The sequence below is a fragment of the Hyla sarda genome, chromosome 10, assembly GCF_029499605.1.
Source record: "Hyla sarda isolate aHylSar1 chromosome 10, aHylSar1.hap1, whole genome shotgun sequence".
NCBI classification, from domain to species: Eukaryota; Metazoa; Chordata; class Amphibia; order Anura; family Hylidae; genus Hyla; species Hyla sarda.
Genome location: NC_079198.1, coordinates 97,668,031 through 97,689,848, shown reverse-complemented (window position 1 = coordinate 97,689,848; position 21,818 = coordinate 97,668,031). Strand labels below are relative to the sequence as shown.

The 21,818-nt window shown below is 43.4% G+C and overlaps 1 protein-coding gene across 6 annotated transcripts in view; it reads right to left on the bottom strand.

Annotated features, from left to right (window-relative positions):
• Positions 1-21,818, bottom strand: part of KLHL17 (kelch like family member 17) — a 52,269-nt gene that overhangs the window by 13,700 nt on the left and 16,751 nt on the right. For 4 of the 6 annotated variants that reach the window (XM_056543794.1, XM_056543795.1, XM_056543798.1 and 1 more), the window contains 3 exons: positions 6,000-6,261; positions 4,543-4,664; positions 1,786-2,007 (listed from right to left, as the gene is read on the bottom strand). In XM_056543794.1, the coding sequence (XP_056399769.1) occupies positions 1,786-2,007; positions 4,543-4,664; positions 6,000-6,261 (606 nt within the window). Of the gene's footprint in view, positions 1-1,785; positions 2,008-4,542; positions 4,665-5,999; positions 6,262-17,238; positions 17,448-21,818 lie in introns of all 6 variants that reach the window. The other 2 variants (XM_056543796.1, XM_056543797.1) reach the window with 1 other exon arrangement.

Here is a 21,818-nt window from a genome sequence, read left to right as displayed (position 1 = left end):
GGAGACAATTGGAATACATATACAGTGATCCGTCAACTTACAATGGCCTCAACATACAATAGTTTCAACATACAATGTTTTTTTCTGGACCATCGTAACTTGAAACCAGACTCAACATACAATGTACAGACAGTCCAGATCTGTGAAACCTGTCACAACTGGAGGAACTGACCAATCAGAATGGGCATTTTACTGGTAAAACACCTGTATTACTGAAGTGTATGCACTGAATCGCTGTCTGGTAGCGCCCCCTACAGTACAGGGAGGTATCACATGTTCTGTACTACTCCTTACCTGTGCCAGGGTTGGCTGCTCCTTTGGACACCAAGTAAGGGCGGCTTCATTTAGGACACTGTGTGTACTGTATAGGACCCTGAAAAAGCTCCTGTCCTCTACATAAACCATTGTTTCCCAACCAGGTTGCCTCCAAACTGTTGCAAAACTACAACTCCCAGCATGCCCGGACAGCCAACGGCTGTCCAGGCATGCTGGGAGTTGTAGTTTTGCAACAGCTGGAGGCACCCTGGTTGGGAAACACTGACATAGACAGTGATTTACAGCTCCCAGCAGATCTTTATTACTTTTATATGTAAGGATTTGCTTTATCTCTATTAGTTATCTACTTATTATTCTTCAATCCTCACCCTTTCCTATTTTTGGATGACATTTTGGGGCTTCAGAGACAATTACCAGGTTTCCATAGAGTTATGGTCTCAACATACAATGGTTTCAACTAGAGATGAGCGAACTTACAGTAAATTCGATTCGTCACAAACTTCTCGGCTCGGCAGTTGATGACTTTTCCTGCATAAATTAGTTCAGCTTTCAGGTGCTCCGGTGGGTTGGAAAAGGTGGATACAGTCCTAGGAAAGAGTCTTCTAGGACTGTCTCCACCTTTTCCAGCCCACGGGAGCACCTGAAAGCTGACCTAATTTATGCAGGAAACTAGTGTTTGCTTGCTCATGGGCTGATCGCTGGGCCTATTACGCAGGGCAATGGCAGCATCAATAACTGTATTGAGGGGGCAGTACAGGAATCTCTCCCATGATCTATTTTTATCCATGACTGTACCCAGAGGTGTAGCTTGTAGCTTCTGGGCCCCAATGCAAAATCTGCAACAGGGCACCGTATGCCAATTATATTACTGGTCTCTAATGGGGCAGATGTGCTTTGGGGCCCCCTTAGGCACCAGGGTTCCGGTGTGACTGCTACCTCTATAGCTACGCCCCTGACTGTACCTATAACAAGGGGGCACCCTTCACACCTAGAGGAAGGAAGGTTTCTATACCTAACTCTCTCCAGGAATTAAAGGAGATGTCCGACGTAGACTTTCTATTCCGTCCTGCCCGGACTGCAAAAAAAGACAAAAACAAACTTTCACTTACCTCCATATGTTGCCCCGGAGCTCCGCAACAGCTGATCGGTCGGCCAGGCTGTTTACTTCATACTTCCTTTTGCCCGGTACGTCACACGGCACTTCAGCCTATCACCGGCCGAGGCGGTACATCGCTGCGGCCGGTGATAAGCTGAAGCGCCGTGTGACATACCGGCTAAAGGACGTAGGAAGCAGACAGCCTGGCCGACCGATCAGCTGTTGCGGAGTTCCGGGAGAAAATATGGAGGTAAGTGAAAGTTTGTTTTGTCTTTTTTTTTGCAGCCCGGCAGGACGGAATAGAAAGTCTGCGCCGGACATCTCCTTTAATTCTTATTGCCAGAATTCTTTCAGGCAGGATTTATGACCTTTAGAAGAGGAAAAAATAAATAAATAAAATAACTCAGGATTACCTGTTTTAAAGGCAGAAGCATGAACTCTTCAGTCTTGGACACCTCCACAAAGTGTTGCAGGACGTACTTGTGCGCAGACTTGAGAAGGTCGCTACAAGAATGTGTGTCTGCAAAGCCACGAATGCCGAGGCAATTGGAAGGGTCTAGCTGGCTGAGCAGAAACTTGCAGCAGGCATCCCTCACTCCATTCAGTTGCAAGAGGCTGGCGGCTGGAAGCAGAGTCTGGGACGGGGAAGAACCTGGGATATCAGTTTGTGATTCTGCAATTATTGTACATAGTTGTGCAAAGGACAATGTAAGAATAAGGACAAGGCTAGCGCAGTGGTCTCCAAACTGTGTACCTCTAGATAGATAGATATTTGCCCGATTGTTCCTTCCTAATCCTTGTTGGGGAAGAAAATCAACAAAGGAGGATGCTTTTGAGTTCATATCCCATCCTCATATATTGTTGACATATCCCATCCCCATATCTCAACCTCATATTCCGACCTCATATAGAAACATAGAATGTGTCGGTAGATAAGATCCATTTGGCCCATCTAGTCTGCCTAATAATCTGAATCCTATCAATAGTACCGGGCCCTATCTTATATGAAGGATAGCCTTATCCCTATCCCATGCATATTTAAACTGCTTCACCGAGGGTTTTTACGACCTCCTAGCCCATCCTCAGGTGGGACCGATTTGTGATGAAGATATTGTAAGGTGAAAATAGAAGGGGATGTGGCTTTGTGGGACTGGGGGGTGAGTAAGGGTTAAATCACCTATCCTATGTTTGTTGTTGACATATAAGTAACATGTGTGCCAAGTTTCATGTTAATATCTTTAGCCATTTGGACGTGATGCTGGAACATACACACATACATACACACACACACACACACATTGAGAGATTTTATTATATATATATATATTGAAAAGCTTAATAATGAATGTTAGTAAACGAAAACAAGAATTTAATTGGCAACAACAAGAGTATCAAAATCTTTACCACAGTCCCAAAGAAAGGTGCAAAGTTACATAAGCAAATCATAGTTTTATGTGGTTAGAAAGTAAACTGGAAGAATAATAAATCTTTATGGAGATTAGGTGGAGCAGACACAAACCAACATACCAAAAGGATTATCCGCCTGCGTGACATGGGACAGGGGGGAGCGGAGCAGATGCCTGCTCAGCATATTTTATATCCAGCGACCCTGCCTGTATTCTCTAACTTTCTAAAAGATTGGAAAGTAAAACCTCTCTAAAAGACCTCCACTTTAAGAAGGTCACATCCTTATCCAGACCAGATTTCATGTGATGGATTTTAAGTCCACGGTATATTATACATAGCGGCAACTTGTCTCAAAGAGGTTTCACTATATCTGTACACATTGGGGGAAATTTATCAAAACCTGTGCAGATGTAAAGTGGTGCAGTTGCCCAGAGCAACCAACCAGATCGCTTCTTTTATTTCTAAAAGACCTTATCAATACAAGAAGGGATCTGATTGGTTGCTATGGGCTACTGTGCCACTTTTCCTTTGCACAGGTTTAAAAAAAAAATAAAAATAAAATAAATCTCCCCCATTGAATGTAAATTTCACAGGGACTGCAGTGCGTGGACATGTAAGCTTGATCCTTGCATTATAAGGTTTGTAATGTTCACACTGAGGAGTTGACGAAGAATCATTTCAGTCAAGAAGTTCAGCAAATCTGCCATCTACTGCTTGGCATAGAACTGGTGCAGAATTTGACAGGGAACAGGACATAGAATTTAAAGAGTAAATGTGGAGGAGGATTAGTACTACAACCACCAATGGACTGGCTCTGAATTCTCCTTTAGAAAATTTAGAGTGAAAATTCTGCATCTTTTCCGCTCCAAACTAATTTCGTAAGGATAAATAAAGTCCTATTGCCTTCATTGGGCTTTTATCCTCAGATACCACCAGAAGAATGAACATGTACAATCTTTTGGCAAAAAACAATTTGGCAGCAGTATTTCATCTGCAGAAATTCCTGAGTCTGAACAGAGTGGCGGAAAGTCATTTAAAGGGGTACTTCATTGGCCAGCGTTCGGAGGTAAATGTTCCGAACGCTGTTTTGAAGCTGTGGGGGTCGGCCACGCCCCTCGTGACGTCACGGTCATACCTCCTCAATACAAGCCTATAGGAGGGGGCGTGGCGGCCCCCCCAGCGTGAAAACAGCATTTGGAACAGATTTGCAGATGGCATATTTGCTGAACTTCGTGACCGAAATGATTCCTCGTCAACTCCTCAGTGTGAGCATTACAGTGCAAGGATCAAGCTTACATGTCCACGCACTGCAGTCCCTGTGAAATTTTCATACAATGGGGGAGATTTTATTTTAAACTTGTGCAAAGGAAAAGTGGCCCAGTAGCCCATAGCAACCAATCAGATCCTTTCTTGTATTTATCAGCAGTCTTTTTAAAATAAAGGAAGTGATCTGGTCGGTTGCTATGAGCAACTGCACCACTTTACATCTACACAGGTTTTGATAAATTTCCCCCAATGTGGCTGTCCACCGCAGCACAAAAACGGCGTTTGGAACATTTACTTCCGAATGCTGGTCAGTGGAGTACCCCTTTAAAGTGAATAGAACTTTCATTCAAGACAGATGTAAAGCGGAATTCTGGCACAGAATTCCGCAAGCAAATTCCTTGTCTGTTTCTCAGTGTGAACATACCCTAAATATTTTGGACAGATAATCTGTCCGTGTGACACAGGGCTGCAGAAAGAATGTCAAAGTGTTCCCATACCTGCACATTTCCTTCTCCCACCACTATCTCTGCTGTGTAAGCATACTGAACCAGCTGCTCCAGTGCTTGAGGGTCAATGTCATGCAAGGTCACATGAGTCTGTCGACTCTCGCTCATCTCATCTGGAAGAAAAACAAAAAACAAAAAATAGCTTATACTGTGCATTGTGAGATATGAATTGGGTCAACATAAAAATTACAAAGAGCTGGTTTAACTAGTAAGATAATGTAAAAAAAAAAAAAAACAACAATTTGGGTTTACATGATGCAGGTTGTCACTGGGACTTATACAGGAAACATGGGTGCAGGACCTGTGATCTGGCTGGGCCTTGCATTGTCACAGTCAGTCATGGTGAGGTGGGATTGTAGGCTTCTTAGGTTGGTCCTCGTTCTATGGGCTGGTCCTGCTATTTAGGGATGTTGAACTACTAAATATGGCCTTTGTAGGTGTCAGGAACAGAGGCATTTGGGTTGCCCAGATATTGAAGTGTAGCAAGAAATGACAGATGCAAGGTTCAGAATATAGTCTCTCTTTATTTGATCCAACTTGACAGAAGTAAATTACAGCTCCAACACAAAAGGGTATCCCTGCCTTAGACATCTTATCCCCTATCCAATGGATAGGGTGATAAGATATCTGATCGTGGGGGTCCCAGCGGCGGGACGCCCATGATCAGACACCTTATCCAATATCCGTTTGATAGGGGATAAGATGTCTATGGCCGGAATACCCCTTTAACGTAGGATAGGGGTCTCTCTCTTTGTTTTGTCCCTGACTGGTTTAGTTAAGCTCAGTCCTCATTCTTCATTTTGTGGGAAGGGTTTCACACCTGTTGGTTTCGGAACAGGTTTCTAACACTTGTAGGGTTGCAGGCAACTTGAAATGCAACATTCTCAGCTATGTGGATGACTAGGCCCGGCCTGAAGGGATCCTAGAATGGGACAGGTTGTTTAACTTCTCAAGTGGCTAGAAGACTTTTTCCTATCCTACTACTGATCTCCCCTCAGCAGTGGGCCGGAAGGCTTGGGGAATTCTGTAGATCCATAGATCTAAGTGTACTTGAATAATTCTCTAGAAAAGAGGGAGCTAGGCTGCTCCATACAGTTTTGCTGGAAATCCTTGACTCCTCCTACTAAAAACAGGATTTAATCTCTTTAGGATTGAGATGGGATGGAACTCTGCAAAGGACCCATCATTAATTAGGGTGTTCCCTGTGCAAGTGTGTGGTCTAGTGACTGTGTATAGCTAACTTGCTGTTGGTCTTAATACAATGTACCCACTAGGAGAAAGCAACATTCAGATATATTAGGGCATTAGCAATTTTTAAACAACGAAAACATTAAGTACATTGTATAGAACTGCAAACATGGATAACGTTAATAATGCCATAGTGCATAACAGAGCCTTTCCAACCAATGTATAAACACATATACCACGCAGTTGGACACTGCACTTACTTGTAAACATTGCATGGAAATATGGGCTACATGATGCCAGCACCACTTTGTGACCCTTAATTTCCTTGGTCCCCACGTGCAGCACAATGTCACACAGGAGCCCCCGTTGGCGCATACGGTTCATGCAGACAAAGGCATCATGGTAGTGCCGCTTTGAATTGTGGGAGATGGTGTGGCCCTCTCGGGTCAGAAGCTGCACCGCCCCTTCCATGGCTAGGGACTGGTCTCCTGATTTCTCCTTCACTGGCTTCACTCTTTGAAGCTGTACAATTGGAAAAAAAAAAAAAAAAAAAGATTTTCTTAATATAGTGTTTTTCTGTACATTATATTATAATATATATATATATATATATATATATATATACATATATATATACACACACACACACACACTTTTTAACTTTACATTGATAGAGCAAACATAATAATATGGAATCAAAGAGCACCCAACAGCAGGTGCCCCGCTCCATTTCTTTTGACTTTCCAGACCAGTGCATGACGGATACGAATGGAGATGGACATACCCCAGTTTAATGGGGTTGTCAGGTTTTCCCGCTTGTGTCTGTCATTTTGCTGGCCAAAAAAAAATAAAAATACTTCATGTGTTTTTGTCTTTTTTTTTTTTTTGATGGATTCTGTGTCAGAGGAGCCAATCAACGTGAACCTAGCCTAAATAGAATTGTTTCCATCTGTATCTGGAATGAGAACCAACAGGAGTTCTCATTCAAAAATACATCTATGGGTTGTTTTTTTTTTCTTGTTTTTTTATTATCCCTTGACAGAAGTGGAAGGGTCAATGACCATGACATATTTGAGTTATTTTAAGATGAAATGTTCTCGTAATTGTAAATTATTAGTGGATCACACACACACACACACACACACACACACACTATATGAATATAACAACTAGTCAAACAGACTAAAATAGCAAGGTCATGCCTAAATCTTTTAAAGGGAATGTGTCACCAAAATGTTTTTTTTTTTTATTATTATTTTTTTTTTATAGAGGTTAAATAATTTCACATTTTTAAAATATTTTTGAAAAACATTTTTTTTATTTACTTGTCACAAAATATGAAAAATTTAATAACTTGTCATATCTCCCACTGTTGACCAGCAGGGGGAGCCAACATGAGGAATTTGGTAAAAGCAAGCAACTTGTCTGGCTGTTGAAAATTAGACCTTGCCAGTCTACCATCCTCCTCTGTCTATGTGCAAAAGGAGATGGGGAGAGGGGGGTGTTGTGTCCTTTTTTCAATTCCACTGTCACCGCTTTGTTGGTGTCTTAAGAGTGGTAAAGAACAGACTAGATGTCTCTTGATAGGTCACTGCTCCTCAGGGACTTCAATAAAATGGAGCTGGCTCCCCCTTTCATTCTACCTAGCCTGTGCTATGCACATGTGCAGTAAGCAGTCAATGCTTTTCTATGAGACACTCTCAATCTTAACTTTCTTATGCCCTATGCCTTCCATAAAGCAACTGTGTAGGTGAAGTGACACACCACAAATACACACCACAAATAGGCTACAGTAATGGCAACCCCTAGTACACACTTGATTAATAAATAACAAAACGGCATTGTCCTAAAACTAAATACATACATAAAATGCTTTTTCTTGACAGAATAATTTAATTTATTAAAAAAATAAAATGGTGGCATATTCCCTTTAAAGAAGCTGTACAGTTATAGGGGTCCAAAATGTAGCAGTCACAACCAAGCCCCGGTGCCTGGGAGGACCTAGGGTAATAGCATAAAAGTGTCTATACACATTAGATTAAGATTGATGAAATTGCACAACTTTAACCAAGACTATCATTTGTTGAAATGTACAAACAATCGGCACCGCACTACGATTTTCAGAAAACCGTTCAGTATCAAGCAATCTCCAAATAATCTAATTGCTTTATTCAGGATCCACTAAAGCGGACCTCAACAGGGGCGTAAAACTAATGACTAGATAGGACCAGTCACCATTATTCTGGGCATACCTTTTATTTCAATAGTGTCCTTCATAGGTGAAATATAGGCATTTATATTATACAAATTAGGCTCAAGTGCCCAGGGGGTGTTCCCTAGCATAGAACATTGATTGTCAGCAGAAAAAGATAACTAGTCTATCTTAGTATAAATATGTTTATCCCAGCATGGCAAGAACCAGGCAAATCTATTCTTTATCATCTCCCCATGGCCCATTTGCATCCACCTACTTAGTTTGCCTGTGATGAGATACAGATGACATGGACTGGACTTACCTGGGTTTTTGGCATGCTGGGAAACACCTCCTGGGCACTAATTTAAATATTAACAAAAGGGCTTATATCTCATTAATGAGGAGTAGTATTGAAATAAAAATAAACAAGACTAGCCCTATGTAGCCTATTTACATAAGTTTTCCTGCTGATAGGTCCGCTTTAAGGCAAGGAATACAAAACAAAAAGCACTAAGAGCACCTATAAACTGTAGAAAAGTTTTGGACCAGTGTCATTGCTACTGCAAGGATTTTTTAAATAGCTTTAAATGCTTTTGTAGACACCAAATGTTCGCACAATTATCTGGTTGTGTGTATGATATTCTTGCAATAACTGCATTGGTCTGTATCCCAATTTTAACAATCTATGCTTCATTGCAATGTCCCTTTCAGGTGTGGCTTTAGGTATATCCATATACCGTTATCATAAAGATTCATTCATCAACATGTATATTTGTCTTGGCTGGATGGACCACCAACACTAATGCTCCACTGTCACTCCACTCTTTACTTCAGTGCTGCCTCCACTCTTGTCTCGTTATACGTGGCAGCATCACTGGTCTTGACGATGGTCCTGTGCCGCACAGAGACACTCATCATTCTGTGACGCAACCAGCCCGGTCTATCAGGAGGTATGAGCACCGGGCCAATCAATTGTAGCACTGGTTCTCATACCTCCCCGGTTGTGGTTTCTTTAAATTGCAGTAGTGTCTTCAGTGCTTGTCTGTGTTAGGCCATGTTCACATGGCGGTATTTCCGCACAAGAATTCTACAAGGACTTTCCCCTGCAGTAGAGTCTCATTGATTCCAATAGGATTCTGTTTCACTGTGCACAAAGTGGAAGAGGTTTCTGCAGAAATCCTGATTCTGTAGTCCTATTCTTTAGAGTCCGCATGAGAACGCGTTACAGTCTATGAGATTGCGCATTTCCGAGCAGTCTGGGGGGGGGGGGGGGGGTTATGTCCGCACAAATATTCTCAGTGTGGACATTCCACCATGTGAACATAGCCTTAATGGTTTTTACCCAAACTAGCATTACCATTTGCTGTATCTACTGTGACCTGTGTATCCAGACCTCAGCTTGTGACCTGACCATTCCTTTGCCTGCTGACCTTGTACTTCACTACTTTTCTGGTTTGACCTTTGTTTGACCTGACATTGTTGTTGCTCATGTTTGTGTACTGCCCTGCACTCTGTTTCTGACCTTCAAGGGGTGTACAGTTAGTGCCTGTACCTGCGTTTAAAGGTGGTCTTGCAATGCTTATGTGATCTTTGCCACAATGTTTATTTTATTACAGCATACAAAATTACTGTCATCTCAGGTTTTCCCAGGTTGCAGTGCAGCCCAAGACATTATTTCACTAGTCAGGTGATGACAGGGAGCCTGTCTGCTTCAATGGGTGGAGCGGAGATCATTCTGCAGTGAATTGTAGTTTTGCAACAGCTAGAGGCCCTCTGGCAACATAGCCATTTAGCTCCAAGACAAGCATGAATCCTTCCGAACCATGACCTGGCAGGCAGGTACTGTCTGACAGTTAAGTACTAAAATTACCTTATGTGGATAACCCCTTTAACCTTGTTACTGGTAAACCCTATGTCTGCTGATTATTGTACCTTTAGGTCTGTGTTGCCAACCCAGCCTGACTTCCCTGACACCCCTGCAGTTAACCCAAGGTAGGGATCGTCACCCAGTTAGGAGCCATTTAGGGTAAATTGCCTAAATAGGTAGGGACAATGGTTGGGGCTAGGTGTGCACTGCTCCCTACCCCAGATATGATTGCAGCAATAGTGCAAGTCTTAGCCTAGATTTATAAAAAAAATAAAAAATAATTAAAGTGTCTCATCCTTTCTGTTCCAATCAGTGAAGAATAGCAGTGAGAATAGCTATGACAGTTGTAGACATAGTACTACTCCAAGGACATGTCTCAGTAGAAGATGTCAATGTTAGTACAGTATTTTATTTCTGTAGCACCAACTTATTCTGTAGCGCTGTACAGAGCTTGTCATTACTCACACCTGTCCCCATTGGGGATCACAATCTATATTCCAACTTGTTTCCTCCCAACTTGTAGCATAACTTAAAGAATCACACACTAACACAGGGAGAACATACAACCCTATGCAGATATCACCCATGGTCAGATTCAAACCCAGTCACTAAATGGCAACAATGCGTAACCACTGAGCCACCATGATCATGAGACAAAAAGGACATATTAAAAGGGTAAGTGCCCTTTAAATCCTACCTACATATCAGAATCCATTGTGCATACTGTGATGCTTCACACTAAGGGGGCTCCCCGTCTTAATGTACAGAAATTCTCCTGCATATCCCCACATGCGCAATCATCCGCAGCAAACAAATGCTGAGGATCCCACCAGCTTGTTGTTCATAAAGGAGAAACGTAGCAACAGAACTGATGACTAAATGCACTAAAATGTGAATAAGTATAAGTGAGAAAATGGCAAAAAAAAAAAAAAAAAAGTAGGATAATTATAATGAAAGCGGGAGGTGAATGTCACCCTGAAGCCTTAAGCGATTCATCACTGAATGTTCTGTGCCCTCCGCAGCTATGGCATCCTGTTCTGTACACCTACACACTGCTGATTAGCGCTGGTAAAAATAGATACTCTTGAAGAGGCAATTTCTACACATTTGTAATCACATATGGAAACCGTGACGAGGAGCCCCCTCCTCTGGAGGCTGAAACCAGCAGATCACGACTGCACAGAAGGGCACGGCAGAACTGTTCAAATACACATTCTTAGGGTCTATTCACACGTACAGTATTCTGCGCAGATTTGGAGTGCAGAATTTTCTGCTGCAGATCTCAATGTACACTGAATGACTGAACACAGCTTGAAATCCTGTGCATGAAACCTGCGCAGAATATTGTACGTGGGAATAGACCCTCAGGGTACGTTCACACATACAAGATCCTGCGCAGATTCAAATCTGCGCAGGATTTGTAACTGCAGATTAGAAGCTGTGCTCAGTCATTTAGTTTACATTGAAATCTGCAGCATCAAATCTGCGTAAGTGTGAACGTACCTTAATCCGTAAGCAGCTTTATAGGGCAGCCATACACAGGAGGGCGCCTAATAGGCAAATAGGGTAATTGACACATCTGACGGTCGACCTTTCATACTTCCAAACATTTATATACAGATCCTTGCACACACACACACAAAAACACCTTTTCCTTGTTTTATTGCATGACAATTTAGAATTAAAATGTCTTTTGGAGGGGTCCTTGTACCATTTGATTCAAACAACATTCCTATGGCTATGTGGGACTAAAGGGATTATGTTTCTCCTTAAATGGGTGCTCCGCTGTTAGACATCTTAGGATCTCCACGCATCACCCCGCGTTCTGAAAAAAATAAATAAATAAAAAAAATAAATTGTCAGATTCCGGTGGCAGTGGTGGTGACCTGCCACGCCCCCTCCATTTAGGTCTATGGGAGGGGTATGACAGATAGGGGATAAGATGTCTAGCAGCGAAGTACCCCTTTAAGGAGTGTGTCAAAGACGCAATGGAGACTTATAGGCCATTAATGCTCCAATGAAAATTCGGGGAAGAAAGCATTTCTCACTCCACCTTTCCAGGAATCTCTCTTCAAGTCAGTGTTTCAATCCAACTAGGAGTCTTGGAAACTGACTTGGAATGCATGCCAAGCCAGAGAACTCTCCAGAAGGAAAAAAAAAAAAAAAGATAGACAGCTGTTTTGGGGTTTTGCCCCTTGCTTTGTGCTGGCTAGTAAGAGGCCTATTTTCATGGAACTGAAGGTGTAAGCATCACAGTTTAAAAATAATGCGATAATGAAGAGACAGTGCAGTGAATTTTAATAGGCACAAGTCAAAACTTTGTGGAGCCACCTTTAGCTGCAATGGCAATGTCTTGGGGTACATCTCTATTAGCTTATCACATCTAGACAATGTTTTTTTTCCTAAACTTGGGGTCATATGGTCAGATATCAGAACGAAAGGGGAGACAGCTGTTTCTAGCATCAAATACTACATTGCCTGGGAGAAGACAAGTTCACTATCAGTGCGGTGTAACCACGTGAAGTGCCAGAGGTGACTGCTCCAAGCAGGAGAGCAAAGCAGGCTTGATTGGAGCAATCACAGTGCAGGTTGTTGAGGGAGGCACAGCTATGGATAGCCTGAGTAGAGCAAAGCAGAATGTTCAGGTGGAGCCACCAGTGCAATATCTTTTGGTGGACTCTGACTTTGGTAGATTTGTTGCTGTATCGCTTGGTCCCAGTAAGGACTACTCAGAAGATTTATACACTGGTCAAACAAATAAATGGAACACTAAGATAACACATCTTAGATCTGAATGAATGAACTAACCGTTTGAAATACTTTTGTCTTTACATAGTTGAATGTGCTGACCACAAAATCACACAAAAATTATCAATGGAAATCAAATGTATCAACCCATGGAGGTCTGGATATGGAGTCACACTCAAAATCAAAGTGGAAAACCACACTACAAGCTGATCCAACTTTGATGTAATGTCCTTTAAAACAAGTCAAAATGAGCATCAATAGTGCGTGTGGCCTCCACGTGCCCGTATGACCTCCCTACAACTCCCCTGGGGAACGGGCGGGCCAGTCCATAGCATCAATGCCTTCCTCTTGCAGGAACGGCTGATACATTCCAGCCACATGAGGTCTAGCATTGTCTTGCATTAGTAGGAACCCAGGGCCAACCGCACCAGCATATGGTCTCACATGGGGTCTGAGGATCTTATCTCGATACCTAATGGCTGTCAGGCCACCTCTGGCAAGCAGATGGAGGGCTGTGCGGCCCCCCAAAGAAATGCTACCCAACACCATTACTGATCCACCGCCAAACCGGTCATGCTGGAGGATGTTGCAGGCAGCAGAACGTTCTCTGCGGCGTCTCTAGACGTCACATGTGCTCAGTGTGAACCTGCTTTCATCTGTGAAGAGTACAGGGCACCAGTGGTGAATTGGCCAATCTTGGGGTTCTTTGGCAAACGCCAAACGTCCTGCACAGTGCTGGGCTGTAAGCACAACCCCCACCTGTGGACGTCGGGCCCTCATACCACCCCCTCATGGAGTCTGTTTCTGACCGTTTGAGTGGACACATTCACATTTGTGGCCTGCTGGAGGTCATTTTGCAGGGCTCTGGCAGTGCTCCTCCTTGAACAAAGGTGTAGGTAGTAGTCCTGCTGCTGGGTTGTTGCCCTCCTACGGCCTCCTCCACATCTCCTGGTAGTGTCTCTATGCTCTGGACACTACGCTGACAGACACAGCAAATCTTCTTGCCACAGCTCGCATTGATGTGCCATTCTGGATGAGCTGCACTACCTGAGCCACTTGCGTGGGTTGTAGACTCAGTCTCATGCTACCACAAGAGTGAAAGCACTGCCAGCATTCAAAAGTGACCAAAACATCAGCCAGAAAGCATAGGAACTGAGAAGTGGTCTGTGGTCACCCCCTGCAGAACCACTCCTTTATTGGGGGTGTCTTGCTAATTGCCTATAATTTCCACCTGTTGTCTGTTCCATTTGCACAACAGCATGTGAAATTGATTGTCAATCAGTGTTGCTTCCTGAGTGGACAGTGTGATTTCACAGAAGTGTGATTGACTTGGAGTTACATTGTGTTATTTAAGTGTTCCCTTTGTACTTAAGTTATGGGACTGTTTACAGAAATAAACTATATGCTTATACAATAAGATCCATGTGTCATTCCAGAAGAAACCCTCCCCTTAACATATTTCTTGATCACCCATAAACATATACTCTGGGATTTTTCTACACTTGTCTCTCAGGGTGACCAAAGATTGGGCACATTCACACCCATTATGCCTAATCCCTCTTCTGGCAGATGGTGGCACATGTTGGTGGATTTGGCCAACATCTAATGTGCATGGCCAGCTTAATGATATGTTATTTTGATTATCCTAGAAGGGGTATCAAGGCTTCCTCTAAGCATGTACAACACGTTTAGCAGCTAGGAAAACAAAAAAGTTACGCAGTCTGAAATAGTCAACAGATGTAAAGATGTGACTCCCGTAGGACTTTTTGGATACTGTGTATACTGAAACTACCTGCGTTATAGAACTCTATACACACTTATTGGAGGCAAAGAGTTAGCTGGAGAAATGCACCCTTCACCACCCTCTAGGACCATGGTGCTCTGTTAATATTAAAATGTCCATAATAAACATTTCAATGACAGAGAATGAAAAGACGGCACTCCCCTGTTGTGGAATTCCCATACATGGTAAGTGCCATTTTTTCATTCTCTGTCATTTAACTCTTTGGATACTAGCTTGGAAGACATCAAGAACCATGACTTACAGCCACAAGCAGAAATAGTATATTTATAATGAAATTGCCTGTGCTATCCATTTGTAGTCATTCTGGTAAACAGGAACTACATGAAATAGGCAGGAACAAAATAGCAATTTGTGACACCCAGTAGGGTGGTAGCTTTTGTAGAAGACGACTTCTAGGCATTGCTTTATTTCAAGTGCTAACCAAATCTGCTTCCCACTTAACATTTGAATGAAGGACTTGTACAGGAATGATCTGTATGTAGCATATGTAGTAAATGATGCCCAAATAGTGCTGGTCCATCTTACATATATGATTTTCCCAGAAGTTGGGCCTTAACTTTATTTCAAAGGTATTAATGCCAAGTTCAATAGGTATGACTATAAAGCTCATATTTGCCCTGCCCCTAAGCCTATCGTTTAAAGGTAACTAATTCTGGCAAATATGTGAACCTCTGCGCATATTCCAACTGAAAACAACAAGCCTACATTTTTCACCATGTATTTTGGCGCCTAAAGGGGTACTCCGGTGCTTAGACATCTCATCCCCTATCCAAAGGATAGGGGATAAGATGCCTGATCGCGGGAGTCCCACCGCTGGGGACCCCCGGGATCTTGCACATGGCACCCCATTTGTAATCAGTTATCACTCCCCCTCCCGTAGGCTTGAATTGAGGGGCGGAGCGTGACGTGACACGGGGGCGGGGGCGGGGGCGTGACGTCACATGCCGACAGCCGTGTGGTCGCCAGTAATCAGACCCGGAGCGAACACGTTCCGGGAACGGATTACTAACAGGGTGCCGCGTGCAAGATCCCGGGGTCCCCAGCGGCGGGACTCCCTCGATCAGGCATCTTATCCTCTATCCTTTGGATAGGGGATAAGATGTCTAAGCACCGGAGTACCCCTTTAACATATACAGAAATATAATGTGTGAACATGGCCTATGATTCAAGGTATGTATAAGTTGTTAGTATGGTCATCTTGGTGGTGTAAGTAACACATATATGAAATATTCAACCAGACAATTTTAGCCACAATGATTGTGGATCGGGTGACCTTCAACAACAAACAATTGTTTTAACCAAACAATGGGAGAATGTGGTCATCTAGAAATCGTCCTACTTCTTTCCAAGTGATAACAGTCAACAAAACATGTTTCGTCCATGAATGATCTGTCGGGAAAGAATAGTTTTTTAGAACCTTTCAAGTATTTATTTTTCTCCTGGTGTCATTGATCATGTATGGACAGGTTCAATAACTAAGAGCCAATATGGACTATAATAATGAGTGCAAAACGACTGTCAACCAGGCCAAGTTTAGTTTACAGTTCACTGTGTAAATACGAGATCTACACAACAGGATACAAGGATTGTGACATGTGAACTGGGTCCATCATTCTTCAGCTTTACATGTGTAAATATTAGTGATCAAACACCCGTGACTACATGATGTTCTGTGCAGAATACATCAACTATATTTGGCAGGACTTAAATAAAAAAATTTATACCACAATGTTTTGTTTGAGATTATATATAGGACTGAAATGCTTCTTCTCAGAACATAATTTTCAAGCAACCTGATCCTTCTTTTTATGGGGAATGCCCTCGTTCCATGGTTTCCCTGTCAAAATTTGCAGGTTTAGCCGACTTCAAATATTTATGGACTGTTAAAGAAAATCAGCTAGCTACAGAGCTCAGTGATATGCTATAGTCTAAAGCCCACAGTCAGTGACCAAGGGTTCAAGTCACATACTACACAAGCCAAGTTTGACTCTTATTGTGGATCAGCTATAAAAACTTCTAGGAATGTCCCAATACAATTTTTTTTTTAAAGAGCAATTACAAGTACAGATATGGCTGGCTGCAGTATAGGAGCGACGATCTGATGGCACGGAGCATATTAAGGGACCTCCGGTCATCCTCTCAGCTAATCTGGACACCACTATTTCACCGAGGTGATCCTGATCAGTATCACTGAGCTAGCCCGCAGTTAATCTCAGGACATTTAGACAGAGTGATAAACTTTGATTGTGGCGTGTAAAGGGTTAATGCCGGACATCACGGCGATCGGTGATGTCCAGCATTAGCCACTGGTCCAGGCTATGACGCGTGCTCAGCTGCTGAGCGGGCTGCATAGTTCAGTTGCATGCACAGACCACCTCCATGATACCTGCCGGCAGGAGTCCCGCCGCCAGGTATCAGACATTTAGTCCAGTATCAGTATTGGGACATCCTTAATAACTTCTATGAACATTAATAGAACGGTTGCTAAAAAATTTACGAGCAAGTAGCATATTTGCCAGCCTACCTTCCAAGTTTTTGTCCTTCCTCTCTCCGGTTGACTACATACTTGACATTTATGACTGTGCCTACCACCTAACCAACATTTTCCTTCCTAGTAACCTCCCAAGTATTTCTATGCTACTCAACCAGCACTACTTTTGGCAACAAGGGAACTTTTTACTACATCCTGTACAAAGTCCCAACTTTTGATATGAACATATAGCTTCAGTCTTCGCACATGAAGGAACCAGCTATCTATCTCTGCCGCACACCAACAGGAGTCAAAATACTGGCCACTTTCTGTGGGGCTAAATGCACATTACATAACATTGCATACAACATATCCTGTATTTACCTAACAAAAGTATAATAAATAGTTCTACTTACAATGTAAGGTCCACAAAATGTAGCTGCCTTTGCTGTCCTAGCCATCGTTCATCAGAGTTCCTCGGCTTTAGGTAAATTCTGTCTGCTTTTATTCGCTGCTTTGTTATATGAGGTCCAGGCCATCTGCCACCCACTTCCAGAGCTCATGGACAAACAGGGGATTGTATTGCTGTCCCGGAACACCGCACCGCTATGTATGCCTATTTTTTCTATAAATGAACATAACCACTGGCCTTAACATTTTTTCATACAATGTGTCACATATGAAATGTCATTGTTCTTTTGGACCCATAACTGTTTGTATTGTGGAGGAATTAAAACCTTTTTCTCACAATAGACATTGATATTGCAACTGATCAGTGGGAGTCCAACCGCCTGCACCCCTACCAACCGCCTGCACCCCTACCAACCGCCTGCACCCCTACCGACTCTGCTTCTCCTTCACCATTACTAACTAGCACGTGTAGAAAACTTCAATAGCCATGTTCACTTGAATGACCATGTTATGACGTACCCATACACCTTCAATAGGTGATGGCCTTGTGTTCATTCAGTTGACAACTATCTCACCCAATCTGCCCAACACATACACACTCATGTTCAAGCAAACCCAAACGTCCATGTGTAACGAAAGAAAGGAGGGGTAAGCCGCTGTCAGGTGGAGCCTTATCTCCGGGAAAACAGTTAAATTCCAAAAAGCCTATTCAATGTCATCTAGCAGGGCAAGTTGGGAGGCCTCCATAAACATTAGACCATTGGCTGGTTCCACTAAAAATCATGGGCTCAGCTGTCTTTTCACTAATGCGGACCTTCATATGAGGTACAGCCACTAGTACCGAGAATCTCTGTAATGGGGGAAGCCTAAGGCCCCATTTACACTTTGGAATTTCCATGCAGAATGTTCTCTATGGATTTGACAGCACAAGAGTCAACGTTGTTCCTTGTGGAGAGCTAATTTGCATGCTCTTCTCTCAGGTAGCACTGGCCGGTCTATTAGACATGCAATGACAGCTTTGCAGTCTTCTCAAGAAGAAACATGACCCCCATACCCTCTCTTCAAAGGCCTCTGAATCTGCCCTACTCTGACAAGGAGAAAAACCATTAGTCTGTATAGAACTAGATGGCAACTTTCACACACAGCGCCACAACTGCTTATGGATTGTTTCATGTATCGCAGTCTAGTTCCACAGAAGTGACTGAGGCTATACTGCACATAACCTGCAGAGAGACGTGGTGCTGCTTTTGGAAGAAGTAACCATGTTTTCCTAATCTTGGACAAACCCTTTAATTCCTTTCCACAATAAGCAATATGGTTCATCTTTCTAAAACTCTACTATTCAAACTTATGGCCACACATAAGGACAACCAAAAGAACATATTCCCGCTGCCTTGCACTGGAAACGGAATAAACCCACTTGCTCATCAGATAAATCAGGCTATAATAATACTTACATCCAGAGGAGAGAAACAGAGGGGATTCCCTATTAACAGGGAACATATTCATTGGCACGCGCTCACAGAGAAGGATCTTCTTGCTGTGAGAGTATCTGGGAGCTCAGACGATCGGAGTTTCTCCTTATTAGCGGCAGATAATTAGTCGCAGCAGAAGAAAAAACCATGGAGCTTTCCAGAACGGTAGAAATATTTTTACAATACGATTCCATAATTAGAAAGCAAATAGGATTCTCAGGAGAGGCCATCTATGAGAAAATTACACAGCGCAAAAGTAAATCTAACACACCTATGCCAAATCCTTACGCCACTTGAAGCAACACTTTTCCGTGAACATTTAACAGTATAATAATCGGCAACATGCAACTGTAAATCTTCCACTTAAAGGGGTATTGCCATTTGAAGAAGCTATTCCCTATCCACAGCACAGGAAGTAGCTAGCTGATGTTTGAATATTCAACTGCTGGGGCCCCCAATGATCCCAAGAACAGCGACAAGCTTGTCTCCGTTTATTTTCTGTGCAGCTTATAGAACAAGGGCAAGTCCAGCAGCTGCGATGAACGAATGGAGCAATAGACATGCACAACATTCTGTGGTGAGTCACGGGGTGTGAGGCGAGGTTCAGGGGCAGATGGTGTTGCCCAGGGGTAGTTGGTGTTAACCTCTTAGTGTTTGTGATGCCAGGGTGTGGTTTGCCTATGTAACCACCCAAAGGTAGCACCGCTAGTTCTAGGTTAGGCAGGGGCAAATATAGTCCAAGGCCAGGTTAAAGTAGCTTTTACTGAGGTGGACAGATGGTACAGTCTTATACAGTTCGGCAAGGATCCCAGAGAGGTGACCAGTAACACAGGGGACCTCTCAGCTTGCTGGGACTTGCAGAGACTTGACAGACTATAGGTGCAGGCCACGATGACGACAATTGACTTGACTTGACTGAAGATAGTGACAGCAGATAAAGATGACTTGACTTACTGACTCGTGGCTGCAATTCACTGGCTCTGAGACGTCTGGACTTGACCTCAGCAGGAAGAGAATCACAAGACAGCGATTGCAGCTCCTCCCTTCCTTATCAAGGGGGGCTGTGCAAGGAGCCCATAGGTTACTAGCGAGGTCACCTGGTCACTGGTGTTCTCTGGGTAACAATACAATCATAGGACTTAATGATGTGACATAATCATGTGACTGACAAACGAGAACTCAAACATGGCGCACAATCAGTGACCACACTTCACGTGATAGACAATATCTGTGGTCACCTGTAGTTTCTGGGCACCACAGTGGAGCATTAAATTTGTGCTTGGCAGAAGAATAGGCACCAAGATAGAAACATACAGTAACATACAGTGAAGGTTCTATACTGTTGTCTCCTTGAGTTAGGCATATTTTAATAATGTTACTGTATGTTGGCATTTTGTTTTGTGCAGTCCTACAAGAAGATTTCTAGCCTTTATTTTCAACAATCGATGTCACCCATCATGTCCAACTAAGGGGTATCATATCTAACTTTCTGCATATTTCTATATATGCTACAATGTACATATGTAGAAATCCACACTCTTGGTGGGGTGAAGAAAAGTTGACACTTATCTGGCGCTCGCTGGATGGAGTGAAGAATGCTAATACACTCCAGGTAGTATAGAACAGTGTTCTTTTATTTGATAGAGTAGTAGACAATGCATTTTGAGGGGGTCTGCACCCCTCTTCCTCAGGTCAGGGAGGGGGACATGTACACACAGGGGTTCTTTTATACATGCTGACATTCTGAAAAAACCCGGGAGAGTGCACCCGGTTTGTGGGCTGGCCAGGTGACGTCACAGTGGGCGTATCAATCAGTCAGTAAACAAAGAACATGTGCGTTTAACATAAACATAAACATTGCGTTGGCGTATAGTGTCTATGGTGGCAATGTGGGGGTCACTGCCAGTTTAGTTTTGTGGCGGTCAGCGCAGTGGATCGGGCTGGTCTCAATCCATGCGCTTGCAGCCTCTGCAGTCCCCGGCGCGGGACCACTGCCGGCGCTGTGCGAGTGTGCACAGAGCTAGCAGTATCTTCGGGGAGCCGGCTCGGGATCACTGACATGGCTGCGCATGCGCAGGGGGACCCCGAGCGCTCGCAACCTCTGAATCGCTCTGGCTAGGGTCTTGAGCAGATACGGTCCTGTGCTGATAAGGTCAGTGATGTCAAGGTTCATTTTGCTCAGGCGAGCCAAATTCACTACGTGGGAAGGGGGGAGTGAATGGTTGGTCCATCCCGTGAGTTCTCTGATTGGGTACACAGCCTTTCACGTCACTGCAGCAGGTTCCACCCAGGGAACAACAATCCTATATCCATCCTTCCAATTGACCAGATACCTGAACACCTTACAAACAGATTTGAAGCCTTGACAAAAAAAATAAATGTTCTGGATCTATAACCTGGATACATTAACACCACAAGGCCTCAACGAAATGACGGAACTCATCCACTGACCCCTAAACTCCGCCTCCCACAGCCCACAAACCGGGTGCACTCTCCCTGGCTTTTTTTGAATCTCAGCATGTATAAAAGAACCCCTGTGTGTACATGTCCCCCTCCCTGACCTGAGGAAGAGGGGCGCAGACCCCCTCGAAACGCGTTGTCTACTACTCTATCAAATAAAAGAACGCTGTTCTATACTACCTGGAGTGTATTAGCATTCTTCACTCCATCCAGCGAGCGCCAGATAAGTGTCAACTTTTCTTCACCCCACCAAGAGTGTGGATTTCTACATTGCAACACCGCCCCAGGACGCTGGCATGGACAGACACAGGCTGCTGCTGTTTCCTCCTATTCAAGGCTGATTGCGGTGTTGTGCACGGAGCGCAGCACAACAAGGTGAGTAGTATTATCTACACACCTTTTTTTTTTTACAACTACCTACGTGAGGTAAAGGCACAGGGTGCGCAGGTGTTTTGTCCCCTTTCTTTTTCATACAAAGTTACAATGTACATATGCAATCAGTACAAGAGGAGATACAACTATGAATACATGTAGGCAGCATGAATCATATGTTACAGACAAAATGTCATCCTTGCCATTGCCTGGCACCTAATAAGCCCTGATCACTCGGAGCAAGAGAGTCCAGCAGCTGCTCAAACAGCACAGGGAAT